Source organism: Diabrotica virgifera, chromosome 6 (assembly GCF_917563875.1).
Source record: "Diabrotica virgifera virgifera chromosome 6, PGI_DIABVI_V3a".
NCBI classification, from domain to species: domain Eukaryota; kingdom Metazoa; phylum Arthropoda; class Insecta; order Coleoptera; family Chrysomelidae; genus Diabrotica; species Diabrotica virgifera.
Genome location: NC_065448.1, coordinates 206,896,458 through 206,918,036, shown reverse-complemented (window position 1 = coordinate 206,918,036; position 21,579 = coordinate 206,896,458). Strand labels below are relative to the sequence as shown.

General features: G+C 29.4%; 1 protein-coding gene across 3 annotated transcripts in view; it reads right to left on the bottom strand.

The window, feature by feature from the left end:
* The window catches only part of LOC126887160 (transcription factor AP-2-epsilon), a 311,642-nt gene that overhangs the window by 24,046 nt on the left and 266,017 nt on the right, over positions 1 to 21,579 (bottom strand). For all 3 annotated transcript variants that reach the window (XM_050654525.1, XM_050654523.1, XM_050654524.1), the window contains exon 2: positions 14,814 to 15,137. In XM_050654525.1, coding sequence (XP_050510482.1) covers positions 14,814 to 15,137 — 324 coding nt within the window. The remainder of the gene's footprint in view (positions 1 to 14,813; positions 15,138 to 21,579) is intronic.

Below are 21,579 nucleotides of genomic sequence, written 5' to 3'. Positions count from 1 at the left end.
TTTAAAGCGATGGATAGATTTACATTTTTAAGGGATTTTAATAAATTATACAGAATGAATTTTATGTATCTTCTTCTTCTTCATGTGCCATCTCCTCTAAGAAGGTTGGCAACCATCACGGCAATTCGCACTTTCGATACCGCTTTATGTATGAAAACCCTCAATTATCTCGGAAAGGGCTTGCACGGTTTTTTTTAGATTGTGGTGGTAGGTGTCTTCTAATGCGGCTGATATTATAGTGGTAATTACATTGTTGTCATATCTTCCGTTTTTCTGGAAATCTAATGAACTTTCTTATTTCAAGTGGAACACCCTGTATATTTTTTTTCGTTTTAAGTCCTTAAGAAATATTGATTATTTTTCATGTTACTCCCTATACCTAAATGCCATAATTGCGGAGTTATTTCCACATTTATTAAAAACAAAATTTAACAAATTATAAAAAATTTTGGCCCGGTAGACATTATTTTAGGTTCTCTTGATCATTGGGAACAAAAAAGGTCTTTTGTAATGTTTCTCTAAAATTAATCGTTTCCGAGTTATAAACAATTTAAAACAAAAAATCGAATAATGACGATTTTCAAGGTTCAAAAACACAAATAAAAAATATTACTTTTGAAACTACGAATTACCCAAATTCCCCAAATGTAAATAATGTCTACCCGGGCCAAAAAATTGATTTTTATAATTTGTTTTAAATTTTGTTTTAAATAAAAGCAGCAATAACTCCGAAATTATGGCATTTTTTATATGGTATAGGGAGTATAACATGAAAAATAATCAGTATTTCTTAACGACTTCAAAGCTCAAAAAATATATGGGGTGTTCCATTTGAAATAAGAAAGTTGATTAGATTTCCAGAAAAACGGAAGATCTGACAACAATGTAATTACCACCATAATATCGTCCACATTAGAAAACCCTTACCCACCAAAATATATAAAAATCATGCAAGCCGTTTCCGAGATAACTGAAGGTTTCCATACATAAAACTCACTCTGTATGTATCTTTTCCAAAGGGTTTTCAATAAATTTTTTGTTAATAAATAAATATTACACACAAATGCATAAAACAATAAAAAAAAAAAGGAAGTTGTAGTCGGAAACGTATTAATACTCGATATTTTCTTAATCTTATTCTGAAGCTATTTACTTGTGACACATCTACTAATAAAGCCACAGTTTTAAAATAAGTTTAATTCGACGTTTTGATTTTCACTTTGGAAATTCACTTTGGAAAAATCTTCGAAGTAGATGGTATTTAGGTTCTCTAATTACATGTATATGGCCGAAGTATTCTGTTTTTCTCCTCTATGCGAAACTCACGATATCTTTAGGATTCATCGATAGCACCACAGTTCGAATGCTTCTAATTTGTCCAGCATTCTGATTTTTAACGTCCATGTCTCACAACCATATAATAGGATAGACAAAGCATAACATTTCAGGATCTTCTTGAAAATATTCATCGACAGGTTTCTGTTACATAAAATTGTTTCCAGATCATAAAAGCCTTACATGATATTACACCAGGTGACATATTTCACAAGAAAGGTTCAGAACGCCATAAAAGAAATGAAGCAGCTAAATCGTCGGCTTACTGCCAAAACCAACTAACTCCACTTTTTAAATTTTGGGAAGTCTACCTTTTAAACTTTAATTTAAAATGAAAAATCGTCTGAATTTAAAAAATGAAATATATTTTTGAATAATAAATGCAACATATTTTTCAGTTCTTAAATTATTTTTTAAATTCAGGTGGTTTAAAAAAGGTGGACTTCTCAAAACTTTGAAAAGTGGAGTTGGTTGGTTTTGGCAGTAAGCCGACGAAATATGTATAACTATCCTTGGAATAAGTGAAATAAGATAGCCAGGGTCTGGCAACGTAACTATTCAAGTAGTTTATAGGTGCTAGAGCTAATACTATTTTTAAATCGTAAATTTTTCAGTTTCTTCGTCTTCATAGTCTTGTGTGGATGCATTATGATCATTACTGTTTGTAACGTTAGTATCCTGTGTGGGAATATAACGACGTTTTTTACAGCTTTATCTGTTTTCTTCGTCACAATTCTCGCAACGCCATTTTTTTTGTTTTGAACTGTCTTCTGAGTGTACAATGTATAAACAAAACAAGAGGTCAACACTCTCATGGGATGAAAGATTTTAATACGGAATTTGGCGAAGGCGACAGGAAAATATAGTGCTGAAATTCTAAAGTTTTTGGGATATTAAATTACTGTGTGGTCTATTTAACAGAATTTATGACACTGGGATGTTATCAACTAATTGACTTAAGTTGACATTTGTCACAATACCAAATACTAAAAAAACATCGTGCAAAGGCATACAGTGATTATCGGACAACAAGTCTGATGAGTCATGTACTAAATTGTTAATAATTAAAAATCCAGGCCGAAATTTCTACATAAAGTGTATAGTTTTGCTTACTTTAGGTATGTGCTAACGGAAAAACTGGTCAAATACCTGGGTATTGAAATGTGCCGAGAAAACTTATTTCCTTTATACATAAGAAACAAATTATTAGAACAAGATGAACTGTCAATTGAAGAATATACCAACATTTATTTACCTTACCGTAATAAAATAGGGAAAAACAACCGACGAATAATGAATTATTCTGCTACACTATGAATAAACGCTGACTGATGCTCAAAAAAGCTTAAACGTTTATGGGTACTCCATGGGTCACACGCAATTCAGCTTTAACACGGAAATTTTTGTTTCCTCTTAACAAAAGTAAATTTCAGATCTTAAAATTAGTTGAAATTGATAACTTTTCTTCAAATAATGACTAAAATACGTGATTGGGGTTTACTTACTAGCCTATCCCAATATTTAAAAAGTAGAAACCATTCCCACATAGTCACGTTATTATTATTAAATACTTTAATTTAATAAATACTTTGGTCACTTTAATATTATTTATTAATAATAATAATTAATGATACGCAATTTTAAACTTGGCAGTTGCTCTATAAACGACACTACTATTAGAGAAATAAAAGCTTTATGGTTTAGGTACTTAAACGTAGAATGTTCTAAGTTGGGTTAATAGCTTTCATTAACATTTATTTAATTATTGTTATATTAATAACTACACTAAAAGATGACGACGACTTTATAGGGCAGTCAATGAGGGTATTTGGCTCCGAATTCCATCCTACTACATCGATTTACTCGATATTTTTACAATAGGTAGGGTTTTTACCCAAGAAACAAAGTCTACCCTATGCCGATGTGCGCTTTTATCTTGGGGGTGGTTCTCACCCCTTCTTGGGGGTGGACAATTTTTTTGGTTAAAATAACCATGGAAGTGACTAGAGAACCAAATTCTAAGCAAAAACTGTTTTTTAATTTTTTTTTTGAAAAATCAATACTTTTTGTGTTATTCGTGGTTGAAAATTGTCCATTTTCATTGAAAAATGACACCTTTTCGGACGGTTTTTTGCGAATACCTTAAAAACTATGCATTTACCGAAAAAACTATATAAAATATTTTTGTAGCTTATAAAAAAAAAAGAGATTCGTTCCTTCATAACTCTTCTAGTTATAATACTAAAAGATATGTTGGTGCATGCTCAAATCGGTGTATTCAACTTGAAATACCAGAGAAACGGTCGATTTTAGGTGTATAATGCTATCAATACCTTTTATAGTGCTTGAAAAGACCTTTAAAATGAGCAGTATTAAATGTCGATTACATTCAAACTAAGCGAGATATGCTACAAAGAAAAATTGGTGACTAATGTATTTTAAGAAAAAATGAGAAGTAATTTTAAACCCTCATCCATCAGAATATAAATACATCGTTTTACTTCTACAATACTTTTTATTATAGTGTTATTTCTATGTTCAAAGAGTTGGACGGGTTTAAAATGAATGGTTTTTGAAAAAAATAAGATCAAATTATAGAGCGCATTTTTAAATTTTCTTAAAAATCTTCCTTTTTTTCCATGTAACTCGAAAATGATATAAGATACCGAAAAAGGTACAGTACAAAAATATAGGGTTTTCCTAGATAAAATTTCTTTTTTATTTTTCATTACTACATTTTATCTCTTATCATTTTCAAGTTACCTACTTGGAGAAAAAGGAAGATTTTTAAGAAAATTTAAAAATACGCTCTATACTTTGATCTTAATTTTTTTTCAAAAACCATTAATTTTAAACCCGTCCAACTTTTTGAACATAGAAACAACACTATAGTAAAAGGTACTGTAGAAGGAAAACGATGCATTTAAATTCTGGTGGATGAGGGGTTAAATATACTTCTCATTTTTTCTTAAAATACATTAGTTATCAATTTATTTTGCAACATATCTCGCTTAGTTTGAATATAATCGACCTTCAATATTCCTCATTTTAAAGATCTTTTCAAGCACTACAAAAGGTATTGGTAGCATTATATACCTAAAATTGACTGTTTCTCTGTTATTTCAAGTTGAATACACTGATTTGAGCATGCATCAAAAAAACAAACTCTTTTCACCTACCATATCTCTTTTTGTATTATAACTAGAAGATTTGTGAAGGAACGAATCTCTTTGCTTTTTTATAAGCTACAAAAATGTTTTATATATTTTTTCTCGTTAGATGCATAGTTTTTAAGGTATTCGTAAAAAACCGTTCGACAAGGTGTTATGTTTCAATGAAAATGAACAATTTTCAACCACGAAAAACTCAAAAAGTATCGAGTTTTCAAAAAAAATTGCACAAAATTGTTGGCTTAAAATTAGGTTCTCTAGCTAACTCCGTGGCTATTTTAACCAAAAAATTTTCCACCCCCGAGAAGGGATAGGAATATAGGAACCACCCCCAAGACAAAAGCGCACATCGGCATAGGGTAGACTTTGAATTAGGAGATAAGTAGAGGCTATTCCCAAAATTTCATTAAAATCCATGCAGTAGGATAGAATTCGGAGGTACAGTATTTCTCATGATCATCTTTCAGTGCGTCACAGTTTTTCGATTTCTTTCTAACGCATTAAATTGTATGTGACAGAAAAAAAGGCACGTCGGTGATTACATTTCGTCGGTGACATTTTTATAACATTTATTCTAGTTATTCTAGTTGTCGATAGATGGCGCCATAATAAAAAAATAATTTTTTTTTAATTAGATAATAATATTACAAATATAATCTGTATAATTTATAAGACTATATAAATCAAAGAAAATACCATTTTATAAATGCAAGAAACACATTTGATTTGTTTTTATTCCAAATTGAAAATAAAATGTGACAACTGTCAGATTTAACTAAAATGTCATGTTAGAATAAATGTCATAAATGTGTATTATCACGGAATTACCCTTTTTCCTATCATTTGTTACGCACTGAAAAATGATCATGAAAAGGACAATAATATCCTATTCTTGCTCCCATTGACTGGCGTATTACTCTTTCGACGTTTGTCTCACTGCAGCAAAAACTCAAAAGAACCGTGACGTATTCGTGACGTCACGAATCAGCTGTTTGTTCGTAGTGATAGGTTTGTTTACATTTTATTTTTGAGGTTATACCTTTGTTGTTTTTGCTTTTAACATTTTAATAAAATGAACACTTGTGAATGTGGTAATAATTATAAATATATTATTACTATTTCTGTTTTAAAAAGTGTTTAGGTATATATACTCTGTTTTAGTCTAATTACGTGATAAATATACCTACTTTGGTTAATGAGTCTATTTCTAAAATAATATTGATGTTTGTAAGGTGTAAATTGTGTTTATTTTATTTTTGTTATTTAACTTTGGTTCTGTATATTTGAATTAACATAATAAAGTTATTTTATGGCTTTTTAGATTTCTTTAATTTCTTATTTTTACATAAAGTTACCTTTGAGGTAACATTTTTTTATTAAATGGAATTGAGTTTGTTTATATATAATTTGACATGAACAGGCTTTTAAAGCTTGTAGGCTGGGTTTTATTGGTTCAATACCTTTTGTTCACCACCTCAACTTGGTATAATTATTGTTTCGAATTTTTGAGTGAGTCCAGTAACTGCTGCTTTATTTGTTGCAATTCTCTAGTAACACTAGAATTTCGATGGCCCGCTTTGTTTTTTGTGGTAATTTGGCATGCTAAAAAGTCCGTTTTAATTTTTGCCTCAGCTTCAAATAGTATTTCCAAATCTGTATTTTCTTCCTGAATTGGTTGTGAATTTTTCGTACCTGACGATATTAAATTAAATAAAAATGTAACCATAATAAAAATTCACAACAGTGAATAATTTTTAACATCCAAATCAGGAATTATGGAAATGTGGATTTAATTAATGGATAGCTTTAAATATTAATGTGCAATAAAGAAGAGAGGAGTATAAAGACAAAAAAATTAAGATTGGTAAGGATTAAAAATATTTTCTTTTTATTAAATTTCTTACCAAAACAATTATGAGATATATGTGAGGATGCATGTTATCAATAAGTTTTCTGCCAAGAAGGTGAAAATGTTACAGATACAGTGGAACCTCGATTATCTGTCAGGGCACCTGACCAAGGGTATGACGGATAATCGAAACGACGGTTAACACAACATTAACAAAACTTAATTGATCAAACGACTAAGTGACACAATCAATATCGAATTTGAATAAAATTTAATTATGGTGAAAACATCAATACTTGATGTTTTCCTGATATAAAGATTTATTTCGAAGTGTAATAAATCTTGAATCAGTTACATTTTCTATACCATTTTTCCATATTTCGAATTCTTCAAAAGTTTTAAACTTTAAAATGTCCTGTTCAACATCAATGTCATGTTTACCCTTAACCCTCTACCAGGCCAATTTTATTTTCAATGGAAAAATTTAAAGCTTGATAGGTTTTGACTCAAAGGAGTCAATCAATTAGCGCTAACCAAATGTTAGTGTACTAAGGTACACTTAGGCCCGATTGTTCAATTGGAGATTATCTTCAGATTAAAAATAATCATCAATTAAACGCAATATTGCGTTGTTCAATGCAAGTTTAACACTTAACCATCTGTTTAACGGTGTTAACTAGAGATTTGTAACCTTATTTTCTTGTTTTAAATTAAATATTGTCAAGAAAATTCCAGATTAAAACAACCATAGTTATTGCACTATAATATATTGTGTTGTTATTGCTACTTTTAAATAGATAACATTTAAAATAATACTCGTAGATAAGATTTAAAATAATCTAATATAATTTAGTGTCCACATATAATTATGGCTATTGCTAATAATGGTGTCTTTGATTTTAAAGATCGAGATATCACAGAAGACAGAGAGTTCTTAGCTGTTCTTAATATAATTTTTTCCTCTACGAAAAAATCGTGTTTTTCGAGTATAAGAAAACCATTTTCATAAATGGTCAGATAAATGTCAGATAAAAGGTCAGATGGAGTTTTTGAATAGATTTCGTGTACCAAAGGAAACAGTTTTTATGATTGTTGATCGTATAAGAGGCAGGATAGCTCATCCTACAAATAGGTAAACTATTTTTCCACCTACCTCTACCGAAAGTATACTTTTCCGGACCTGATTGTAGGGAGCAATGTTGTACTTTTCCTCCCTAGGGAGGAAAAGTAAAAGTGAGGTCATGGTAATTCATTCATGAAATATAACTTATTGACGCCCTGTACGTACAATATCTATTTTCTATTACGTAAGTATCTATACATTTTAACGTTTATTTATAAAACACCCTGTATTTTGCAGAATGGTAAAAAACAGTAAATTATTATTTTGATTTACCAATGTTTACATTAATAATTTGACTTATATTTGACAGTTGACAGTTATATTGTACCTACCTGTTAGTAAAGTGCATTTTCCTCCCTTGAATGTAAACTTCATTCTCGGGAGGAAAGGTATCACTTTCCTCCCTTGTTATACAAATAGCTATATAATAGTTAATTAAAAATATATAAAATTACCGGCCAAACCCGATTTCAGGACAAACTAGTTTGGCCTATTTAGCTATTTTTCCCAGATTTTCATTTTCTAGTAATTTGAAATTGCATCACTTTCTTATTCCCGAGAATATGTTTATATTTTTTACCAAAAGATATTAATATTTCTTCTTCATCAGCCTTAAAGCTCGTAGTTCTCTTTCTTTTATTACTTTTATTCCATTTTTTGAATTTTAAATTCAAAATAATCACTGAAAGACACGAAAATAATCACTGACATGGGGGCGTCACTGCGTTAAAAGTCATGAACACCATCGTTTATACCACAGAACACATTTTTCGCTACAATTTTCATCATAAAATTTGTTCCAAGCCGTTAATTAATAACTGGCAACATTGTCACTGCTTCAGTATTTGGGTTTAATAAATCCGAAAGTTAACCTGCATTGAACAACTTAATTAGAAATAATCTTCGAATTAAATTTAATCATGGTTTACTTAATCCATGAGTTAACCATTGATTGAACAACTAGCCCTTAGAGGAATAAAGCAAAAGGCGGGTTTGCATGCTGCAGGCATAAAATGGCTAGAAATTAAACTACCTTTAGACGGGCTTGCCTGCTAGAGGGTTAAAATGGATGATATATTTTTCAAATGAACACTTAAAATGACATAGGACATTTTTGCTGTTTATTCGATGTTTCATTTTTACCTTCTGAATGCAATTTTAAATAGTAAGTAAACAAGTTTTTTCTCGAAAAATTTCTACCACAATTGCAAGTGTGTGAATACAAAATGTTCTGCCTTACACATATTTTAAATGCGATAGTTTAAGATCATCTTCTTGATTTTTTTGTCGCCTTAAATTAGAAATATCCAAGTAAAAATGTTAAGAGTAGTATTTTAGATATAAAAAGATCTAGATACTGGGTTTAGATATTGCTCGTCCGCTATAACTTTTCTCATGCATCACGATTCATTTTCAAACAAATTAAGTCAAAACATAAAGTGAAACGAACGTCTATGTGTATATACATTTTGTATACTGTATACTATATAGATACTACACACATCGGCGTACTTGTCACTTTGTTTTGATTTAATTTGTTTGAAAATGAATCGTGACGCATGGGAAAAGTTATAGCGGACAAACAATATATCACAATACTGGTTGCTATATAAGTATTTTTAAAATGTTTGTTTGGGTCTATATGATTGCGGACACTAAATCCATTCGCCAATTTTACAATTTTTACTTATTATAGTCATTTTTTCGTATACAATCTTATCCTAAAACTAATACCTACTAATATTAATCTGTAATAAATAAGCCTTTTTGTATTTTTTTGATATATCTATTATTTATAATTATTTTGTTCGTATTGGGTGCTTTTTTGAATTGATATCCTCAGAGTTCCACAGCAAATTCTTCTGCAGCTCTACTTAATTTGAGAGCTATTTTGCTATAGACTGTCCAAGTTCCTCATTTTTTATATGATACCTATTTTTTCGCTTTTTTTTTTATATTGCATCAATTTACAAAGGAATACTTACTCTATATTTACCATTACAATTTAGTTTAATATCTAAAACATGTTTATACAATAGTCGGTATCACAACTCATTGTTTTGTAATGTTAATAAATAGTTTAAATTAATGGGATGGTGGACATCAGTCAAAGAATACAGTGGATTTAAAAACATAGCAACATTATTAGATATAAGAGAACAGTCCAAAATTTTGTGTTGTAGGTTATCCAACTGACCACAAACACTTTGTTTACTATTAGCTAGATTAATTTTAAATATAAAAATAATACTGGGGTTAAATCTCATTTAGTATATAGTTCTTGCTATAAGGTTTATCTGTTATGTAGTTTCTGATTACTCTGTAATCGTTTTCTGTATTTACGTTCTCATAAATATACCTTTCTTAAGCTCTTTGAATATATCTGATTCTATATCTCTAGACATACAAAGATAATGTGTTAACACTTCTTGTGTCACCGCATTTTTTGCCAATTCATCTACTATTTAATTTCCAGTTATTACACAGTGGCTTTTAATCCATGCCAACTTAACAGATTTTCCGTGTTGCTGAAGTTCTTTAATTTTATTTATTATATATAACGCAATGTAATTAAATTTTCATTTAAGATTTATGGCACTAATTTTATTTAAAGAGCCACTATAAATTATAAACTGAATGATATTAGATAAATGAGTAATTTAGTGGCTATTAATTCAGCTGTGTATATTATAGTCATGAAAGAATTTACTTTAAAAATTTGACTGTTATTATTATTTATTTTTTATTACGTATTTTCTTTTTTTATTAGGTTACACATACCTACTTTCGATAATGAAAAAAGTAAATTTCTAAAATATTAATCTTTGTAGGCGTAAATTTTGATTATTTTTTTTTGTTATTTAACTCTGTTTATGTAAATTTGAGATAATACAGATATTTTGGTAAACTAAATGTTTTATTTCAACATTTGCCTAAAATGAGCTTGTAATCTTAAAAATTATTGATGACATTAATTCTTTAATAAAATCCATATTAATAAAGGACGTAGGCATCCATGCTAATTATAATTGAATAGTCACTACAAAAATAACATAATATTATTATATAAGTCCATATTTGGAGTAAAATGACTTTTTGACACCACAATAATTTTAAAATTGAAATCAACCATTCTGCACGAAAATAATGCAAGTTACTGTTTAAAATATTGTATGGCAGGTCTGTATGTTTTCGGTTAGTTCGAAAAACAATGATTGTCCTTATCCATAACAATGAATTTAAAACATATAAAATTTATGGTTTAAATTCACTAACATTGATATGGATAAGGACATACATTGTTAATATTTTATAATATTATTATAGGTATATAATATATAAGTTTCTATGTATTTTGACTGTTTCTTGCTGAAAATAAAGACATTTTCTTATTTTTATTGTTTTTTTGTCTTTCAGAAACATGCATTTATAACCCATAATACTTTAATTTTAAATATAAAATATTACCTCAAAATACTCAACTATTAATGGAACAATTTTTGTTTCCTGAAAAATTTATATAATTGTGACATGTATTGTTTTCGAAATGACCGATTCAATTATAATATTATAACCAGATCCTGGAAGCTCGTAATTCTATTGGATTATAAAACAAAATCAGTTTTTTATTCATAATATTATTTTTGTGTATTTTTATAAGGTTATAAGTATGACGTATTTGTCAGTTGTCACTTTATGGTATGTCATTTTAGAAGTGACGTCACAGTTCTTTTAGTATTTTGTTTTCAGTTGTCAGTGTCTATGTGACGTCACGGTTCCTTTGAGATTTTGCTGCGGTGAGACAAACGTCTCTTTCGTGATATTTCGTGCCACAAAGAGGTGTACATTAGAAAAATTTAAGGCAGGCACCATTTTACGACACTATTTTGTATCTCAGCAGGTGTCACTTCCTTAATGACTTCAGTAAATACCTATTAATATTGTTTTTATTGTGTATATATGCATGGAATATTTTATGACTATTAAAAAACACTTTACAACACTTATATTACTACTGTTAAAATTCTATTAAAATTTACATAATTTTCCACTTTTTTTTTTGTTTTAAAGAAATTTTTTCAGTATTTTTGTAAGTAGTGTGTTTTATTTCACAAATACTGTTTTAGTAACTATTGCTTTGACAAAAATTTGCTTATTATTACAATCTACTTGATGATTTCCAAGCGTAATTTTTGCATTTTTGTTAATAAAAAATTTTAACACTGAGTAATCAGTAGCCAGATTTCTTATATTGGTTTTTTGTTTAACAATCCTTTAATTTCATCCAATATTTAAGCTTTTTTGGACTTCCTTCTGTAGCACTTTTATCGTTATCTTATCGTTAGCACTATCGAATAAACTTATTATCCATTTTATGAATTAATTAACTCGTCTTTTTCTAATTTTTTTTTATAGTTTTCTATACTTTTCTCTGTCTGTTTATTTTGTTCTGCAATCCAATACTCATATTAATGTAGTAGGGGAGTGCATATAGGTTTTCACTTCGGAAAAAATTAAACAAGATAGAACTTTTTGTAATATCATTAAGAAATGTTTAATAAACAACATATCAAAAAGTTCTACTCAAGAAGTGGGTGCTTCATTTTTTATTAAACAAATGAACAACGAAGTTTGATGTTTTTTTAAATAACTCAGAAAATATAAATTTTAAAACAAAACTGACCATTGAAAAATTCAGAAAATTTTACAAAAAAAACTTTCTATAAAGAATTTTCTAAAATTCAATCTGTATCTTCTATAATTTTTTATTTATAACGCTAAAGTCACCCTTCTCACAAACATTGGCGCACTGTAAACTAGCGTACGGCGAAGTGCACGGTTGAGTTATTTTAATGTAATTCTTTAACTAATGGATCAAATGAAATTTTACAAATTGAACCTAAAAGAACAATAATTAAGATATCTTATGGTTATAATAAAAAGAAATAAAATGTATGGGCATAAGTACGGTGGGGGCGGAAAGTGAGCCTTACATGAATTTTGTTTAAAAATGATTTAAAAATGTGTAACTAATACAATTTTTCTTATAAAACCCTCAATTTTGCACAACTTACCTTTCAAGCATCGTACTAAATGATGTTTCATTCAAAAAAAATCTCAAAAATTTAATTCAAATGATATGACGTCTTAAAAATGTAATTTTTGAAATCTTCGTAGTTTTATAGAATTACCACCACTTTAAGACAGTATTACTCAAGTTTGAATAGATCTATTACAGTTTTATAAGTGCTTTTTTAAAGCTTAGGATGTAGTCTTTAAAATGCACTAAATTATTGTACTTTAGAAATGAAATAGACTATAGACTATTTCTTTTTGAGAAAATTAAGAAAGATAACAAAAATGTAATACAAAAACCGAAAATTACCAGCTAAAAAAATGTTTATATAAAGTGATCAAAACTTTTTTCTGCAAAACTTACCTAAAATACATTTAATAATAAACTTCAACAATAATAAATGTTCAGCAAAAAAATTTTTTTTAGCTCTTATACAGTATGTCTGCGTAACTTGGAACCTATTGATAACTTTTTTATTACCAGTTTTACGAAAAAAAGTTATTCTTTATAGAATACTCTGCATCGTATATAATCTAAGATGCAATCATCAAATATCAAACTTAATGAATTTTATACGAGGTATGTCAAAAAATATGAATTTCACTCAAGAGTAAAGTATCGTTAAATTTCACAATATCGAAAATTGTTAATAAGAAAAGTTGTTTGGAATTAAAAAAATTGTTTTAGTGTTCAATTACATCCTTCTAATTCTGATCTAACGATTCTGATCCAGAATAAGATAAAAAAAAGAATGTGTGTGTACTTTGTACGCACGTAAGAAGTTATAGGTACTTCTATTATTATGATTTCAACGAAATTAATATACTTAACAGGTTATTTGTATTTTATTTAAATGTTAAACTAACTTTCTTTACCTACCACTTTTAAAATTTTTTTAATAAAACGACACCAAAAATATAAAAAAGAAAGAATATGAATCGTCCGGGATTGGAACCCGGGACCTCTTGATCTCCGGTCACACGCTCTACCACTGAGCTATATCCCTTTTGCTTTGACAGGTTACAAGATTTCTCATACATACTGACAAATTTAATAGACCAAGTGGTATACAAAAATACTTTAAATATACTTACTATTATTATAAAATATCTTATTCCCGAGAACGACAAATCCAAAGACACAAAAATTATAATAAATAATACATTTACTAAGAACACTAATATATCCTTTTATATGATATAATATGACTTATTTGCGCTGACAGCGCTGATACATACATATCTTGAAAGATTAGCAACGAAATACACACTGTCTGTGTGCGCATGCGCCCGGCAATATAAAATTTTACTCTCGATCGTAAAGAAGAATAACTTCAAAAAGATGGAGGCCCGTAATTTACAAGTGAACAATACTTTAATTGATTTTTTACAATGAAGTAGAACTCTCTAAAGTAACGTAACTGGTATATTTGTTTAAAAAATATTACTTCCTATCTATAATAAGGGGATAGGCGCAAATTTTGGTCCAATGCTATTTAAATGCATTCATTTTTTCGAATCCTGAGAAAACTATTAAGTATTTTTGAAAAATTTAACGCAGAATGAGAGATAATATTATTACAGAGGGCCAAAAGTTCCTGAAAGCTTCTATAATTTTTATTTTAATAAGTTACAAGGGTGAAAAAAAAGAAAAAATTTAGTGTGATTTTTAATTTCAAATATTTCATTCAAAAGAAACTTTTTGTTTACTCTAAGGGACTTTCGGCCCTCGGTAATAATGTAATCTTTCATTCTGCGATTAAATTTTTCAAAAATATTTATTACATAGTTGTTTCAGCATTATTTCTCGAAAAAATTAATGCATTTAAATAGCATCCGACTAAGATTTTGCGTCTACCCCCTTTTACCAGATCAACATCAGGGAAAACTTGAGTGCTTACTTAATAACCCAACATAAAACAGCAGAATTGTTAAAATTACATTTTAAAGGTTGAAAGCTTGAATAATTAATTAATTAAATAAAGAATTGTAAAATTGTGAAAAGATAATTGTGTAAAGTATTGATTTTTCGCTCAATTTTAAATTTTTACTACTTTTTAAATTGATTTTCTTAAATAGCTCTGTCGCCATTTAAGTTTTTATTTGATTATTAAACAGTTGTTCTGAAACGTTGTTCACAAAAATATTCACATGTCATTCTGTGAAATAGGTAATTTAAAAATTACAGTCCAACTAGGACTCTTCTTGACGGCTTTATATAAACTGTTAAAATTATATAAAAATTTTCAAAATAACTTACAACATGTGTATGGCTGCCATCTCCATCCCTCGGCCTCAACCCCAGTTGATTGTAATGGTGCAGCCCAGAAAGGCCTCCGTACGGATCAGTGAGGTACTCCAAATGCTGTTGAGGTGGCGGACTGGGTGCGTGGTGAAAGGGCGGCGGGAAGTACGGGGGTTGGAAATCGGGTTGTGGCAGTTGATGTTGCATGGCTGCTGCCGCTGAGTGATGAAGACCAGAGGCGGCTCGGTGGTGGGCGGCTGAACCTCCCGCGGAGTAACCGCCACCAGGCGAGCCGCCGCTGAGTGTCAGGGAACCATGACCTGTCGCTGTAAGGCGGTCCTGAAACAATAAACATTATGTTAACAAAGGAAAGTATCTCTTTATTTTCAAGCGAAGCTTTTATAGTGGCGTTTCATTAATTTTTCTCTGTAGTAAAATAAACTCGCCACGACACGTGAAATAGAATAGTTAATTGAAAAAATGCCACAAATTAATAGCTTCAGAACAACATTGTAAACATTTCATTTAATTATTAGTCCAGGGTAATAAGGATTTTCTCGGGACACTCAAAGATCCAGGTAGCTGACTACTTTTTAGTTATTGTAGACTTATACCTATAGGAAGAAAACCTACCTGTTTCCTGCCTAGAGATCGCGTCCGTTTTTTAATTATTAACAATTTAGTGCAAAAATTGCGATTTTTTCGATTTTTTGCACTCCATTCAAAAATTAAATAGTTGACATAAAATTACAAAATTCACTTTTTTAGAACATTGAAAAACCTTCAAAATGCCGATTTTTGAAAGGTAAAAAGTTAATTTGTTTCTACGCAAACTACAAAGTAAGTTAAAATCGTTATTTGTTAATAACTTTTATTAAAACTACCTTAGAACTTTAGTGTTGCACCCAAAGTTGGATATTGTGGTACTTAACAAGCCCTCAAAATTTGAGACTGATCCATTAATTAGTTTAAGAGTTATTCTATTTGTTTATCCCAGAGACCTTTATTTTGCAATAAGATAAGACAGAAAAAAATAAAGATAGAGCAATTCTGAGTATGCCAAATGAAAGTAGAAGAGTGATAGTATCAAAATGATAAATAAAATGATTAACATAGTAAAAAATCCTAATTCCAAATTTTTAAAATTTTGTAGTTTATAAACATTTAGAATAACTTTAAAAATGGTGTCCGTAGAAACAATCTTTTTATATATTTGAAAAGATAGTATTTTAACACGAATTTTCAAATAACAAAATTTAACCTGGGCTCATTTGGGACAAAGTTAGCTATATGTTTTTTTTTAATTCACAGCTAATTTTTTTTTATTTAGCTAATGCCTCGACAACTAATGGCCATTGGCATGGTAGGTACGGTAATTTTGAACAGTTAGGTACCTAGTGTCATGTGTAGTGTGTGTGTTGAGTAAGTGTCTTGTTACTTTGCAAAGTCGACGTCAGTGTCTTTGCAAAGAGACGCTAATTGTATCCGAACGTCTGCGGTCCCTCCGGTGAGTACCGATCCCACAAGGACAGAAACTATATTCATTTATTAATTTATAATAAATGAAAAATTTCTGACCCTGGTGAGATTCGAACCCACAACCTTTCGGATTTTTTCGATCCAAAGGCAGGCGCTCTTACCACTGAGCCACGGAGGGGTTGTTTATAATAATTAAGAAATCTCATTAATGCCATTTTAAAGAAGGGGATTTGTATTTCTTCTTAAAAAATTTGCACAAAAATTATACCTTCACAGCACCCTCTGCGATTTTTCAAAAATTTAGTGCAAACGATTACTAGGGCGAACCTACAAATCCAGCGAGTTAAAATACCGAAAAAGCAATTTCAAACGAATATAATTTGCTGCAATGGATTTTGATCTTTCTTTTTTTAATTGGTATGTAATTTTTACGTACATTACAAATATGCAATTTGTTTATAAATTTATTAATTAATAAACAGTCTAATTTGTTTAACAATTCTTGAAAAAATAATTTTTTACACAAATCTATTTTTTTAATTATAGTATCATTAATGATCACAGAAAAAGTTAAAGTACACTTTAATAAATAAATGATTTTTATTAGATAATTATTTATTGAAGATAATTTATTTATTAAAGTATACCTTAACTTTTTCTATGATTAATAGGGATTTTTGGGAAAAAATTATTTTTTCAAAAATTGTTTAAACAAATTAGACTGTTTATTAATTAATAAATGTCTAGACAAATTACATATATGTAATGTACAGAAAAATTACATATAAATTAAAAAAAGAACGATCAAAATATATTCAGTAGATCCCTAGATATAGAAAATGATAGTAGTTTTAAGTTGCTTTTTTTAGTTTTTGAACTCGTGCATTTGTCGCCTCCCAGCTCCCACTTCACTTACCACGAATAGTCACCAATTCAACTACATTTTTAAAAATTCGTGTAAAATACCAACTTTTCTAATATGTAAAATGACTTTTTCTACAGACAATATTTTTAAAGTTATTCTAAATGTTTTTAAACTACAAAATTTCACAAATTTGGCATTAGGATTTTTGACTATACTAGATAATCTTTTTATCGTTTTTTAGTACATTTTGATAGTATCAGTTTTCTACTTTCATTTGGCATACTCAGAATTGCCCTAGCTTCATTATTTTCTGTCTTATGTTATTGCAAAATAAAGGTCTCTGGGATAAACAATAGGGAACTTGCACATTTTTTTTATTACATAATAATGTTCAGTTTTGTATAAAAATGAGATTTCCAAAATTTCACGCTTCAAAAACTCATAATAACTTAGAAGTACAAATTTAAAGTCTTCGGTATCTTAAAATAGGTCAAACGGCCCGTGACGTCACTCATTTTAACTATATGGTTCTGTTTATGGTTATAATTAGGTATATTCTTCTTCTTCTTCTTTAGTTTATTGGCCACCACTTATTTTGTATAAAATATTTATATTCTATTAACATTTATCGTATGCCATTGTAATAATATATACCAGTTTGTTGACATTGGAGTTTGATATAGTTATTGAAGGAAAGGAAAGAAAGTTTACTACGGAAAATAAAACCATTTTGTAAAAGTACAGTTTTCTATGAATAGTTCAAACGATCAAAGCACTTGTAACGTCAAATAAATGTATTTTCTACCGACGTTTATAACATCTAATTTAAAATTCTGTTTACTTTGTTGGAAAAATGTAAATGTACAAACGAGTGACGTCACGACGCGTTTTAGGCCACCTGTTTTAATTTGAATTTTTAATCGCCTTTGGGGGGCAAACGAAAGACCTACAAAAATTTTTTATCTTTGATAAGGTAAGCGAGTGTAATTTCGGCGGTAAGGGTTATTTCGGCGGTTTTCTCAAATTATTAAATTTATTAACGTTCACAATAAAAGAAATTAAAATATAGGCATTTCTACTCATTCATACATCTGGCAACAATATTAAATAATTTCGGTTGGAATAAATACCTACGTGCCGGCCTAAAAAATCATAGTTTACTCGTGTGTTAGACATTGTGAAGATGAATCTGCGATCTTATAAGGTAAGTGATCTGTACGGATTTATAAAATTCTTTTTTCTTGCATTTTACTTGTATTTGAAAATATAATTCTGTGTTCGGAGTAGTCTGTAAGGTTTGAATTTTATGCTTTGAGTCGTATTTTTACGTTTTGGCTTTGTTTTTACAATAAATAGAGCACCCCGAAATTACCAACAACCTAAAATAAAGTGTTGGTAATTTCAGCGGTATTGCCGAAATTTACCGCTACACCAGTTTATATTAGGATTTATTTATTTAGTTTAATTGTCAGCAAAAAATATAAAAAACAATAATTAAGCTTAATAAAAAAATATCTCTTTTTTTTTGAGGTAATTTCGTCATTCTTTTTGTAAGGTTTATTCTAAGTAATACTATTCCTAATTTTTGACGTATTTTGAATTGCATTAAAAAAATTAAAGTTGCAAGCATTTTTTTCTAATCATTTTTGTTTATATTAAAATTGTGTTTTGAATATTGTTTTTCCTCCAGGTAAGCCTCAAAGGTTTAGACTTGGTGTTTTAAGTCGTATTTTAGTTTTTTGTTTTATACTTACAAAAAAAAGTGAATGCCGAAATTACCAACAGCCTAAAAGAAAGTGTTGGTAATTTCAGCAGTACTGCTGAAATTTCCTGCTAGACCAATTTGTATTAACAAAGTTTGTTTAATTCTATTGCTAACAAAAAATATGAATAACTATTAAATTTAATAAAAAAATAACACATTTTTTTTCTTGAGGTAATTTCGTCATACTTTTTATAAGTTTTATTTTAAGTAATACTATTTCTATTCTTTAACGTGTTATGCATTTCACTAAACAAAATTAAAGTTGCATGTATTTTTTCTATACATTTTTGTTATACTAAAATTGTGTTTTGAATATTGTTTTACCTTCGAGTTAACCTCAAGGGTTTAAGCTTTTTGTTTTAGGTGATATTTTGACTTTCTGTTTTATACTTACAAAAAAAAGTGAATGCCGAAATTACCAACAGCCTAAAACAAAATATTGATAATTTCAGCGGTACTGCCGAAATTTCCCGCTAGAACAATTTGTATTATTATTTATTCTTTAAATTCAATTGCCAACAAAAAATATGAAAAACTATCAAGTTTAATAAAAAAGTATCTAATTTTTTTCTTGAGGTAAATTCGTCATTCTTTTTGTTAGTTTTATTCTAAGTATTACTGTTTCTATTTTTTAACGTGTTATAAATTACATTAAAAAAATGAAAGTTGCATGCATTATGTCATAGATTTTTTTATATTCTAAAGTTGTGTTTCAAATATTATTTTAACCCCGGGTTAGTTTCAAAGGTTTAAACTTTATGTTTTAAGTCATATTTTAATTTTTTGTTTTATACTTACAAAAAAAAGTAAACGCCGAAATTACCAATAGCCCAGAACTAAGTTTTGTAGTTTCGGCGCTATTGCCGGAATTGCCTTACAGACCAATTTCATTAAGTCATAAAGTTTTTAAATTCAAGTAGTTGTTAACAAAATTGATAAAAACGTATATAGTAAGTATTTTATTAAAAATTGTCCAACTTTTTTATGCGGTAATTTCGTTATATCTTCTTTCAGTTTAGTTTTAGTTAACTAATATTAACTAAACAATAAATTGGGTCTTCAGTAGTTAAGTAAGTACTTAGCTATTTTTTTTTTAGCATAATGAAGCCCAAAAAGACAAAGCCTTATACTCAAGAAGATATTAAACAAGCTGTTGATGCCATTGAAGCAGGAATGTCCATCACAGCTGCTGCTAAACAATTTAACATACCCAGACAAACTCTTTCTGATAAACGAAATAACAAACATACTGGATCAGTTGGGACTCAGACAATTTTGTCTAAAGATGAAGAGCAATTTTTAGAAGAATGGATACTTAACTCAGCAAGGCAAGGATTTCCCGTTACAAAAGAGCAGCTTTTAAATAACGTAAAAGGAATACTGGATGATCTGCAGCGCCCAAATCCTTTTCACAACAAACGGCCGGGTAGGGATTGGTATGACAGATTTATGAGAAGGCACCCCAATATAAGTCTAAGGATGTCCCAAAATTTGACTAAATAACGTTCTAAAGTATCGGAAGAACAGATACGTAACTGGTTTGCAGAAATAAATAAATACCTTGAAAAAGACGGCTTCTTAGATATCCTCCTAGATCCAAGCAGGGTGTATAATTGTGACGAGACGGCTTTTTTTCTGTCTCCAAAAGGAGACAAAGTTTTGGCCAAAAAAGGAGATAAAAGCGTCTATGCGTTTATTACTACAAGAGAAAAAGAGTGCCTTTCTTCATTAATAATGGTTAATGCTCTAGGCCAGTTGCCTCCTCCTATGGTAGTTTACGCAATGCAACGAGTTTCAAAAGTGATCAGTTCCAGCTTTCCCAAAGGTTGGGCAATGGGACGCTCCGAAAATGGATGGATGACCCAGGAAACTTTTTTTGAATACATTGCGAATGTATTTATTAAGTGGTTACATGATAACAAAATTCAAATGCCAATTATTTTATTTGTTGACGGTCACACTTCTCATCTAACCCTTCAGCTCAGCCGATTCTGCTCCAAAAATGGAATAGTTCTGATCAGCCTATATCCAAACTCTACCCACATATTGCAACCATTAGATGTCGCTTTATTCCATTCTCTTAAATCAACCTACAAAAAACTTATTCAAAACTGGCGCGTAGATAATCCAAATAAAACCTTTGCCAAAGATGATTTTGCTCCAATTCTAAATGAAGCGTTATTAAAAAATTGTCACTTTTCAAAAACAATACAAAATGGATTTCGAACTTGTGGGCTCGTGCCCTTTAACCCAGATAACATAAAATTCCAACAGTTTTTTAAAAACGGTGTTACTCAGGATCTGCAACAAAGTTTAGATGTCGAAAAAAAAACTAAAAGAAATCAAAGAAAAAGAGGAAAGAAAACAAAGCAGGATTGATAAACAAAAAGAAAAGGAAAACCAGCAGTTAAAAAAGAAACCAAATACAAAAAAAATAAATCTTCCAAAGATGAACCAGCAAAAACTGCTTTAAAATCAGATGTTGGAGAGTATTTGGTGGTAAATTATGAGGACAACCTATTTCCAGGAATAATTATCTCTGTGAATAAGGAAAATAAAAGTTTTTAATGTCAGGTGTATGGAAAAGTCGAGGTCTTTTTGGAAGTGGCCACAAAAGGAGGACATTATAACCTATCCAAGAGAACATGTTGTCTGTTCGATTAAAGAACCAA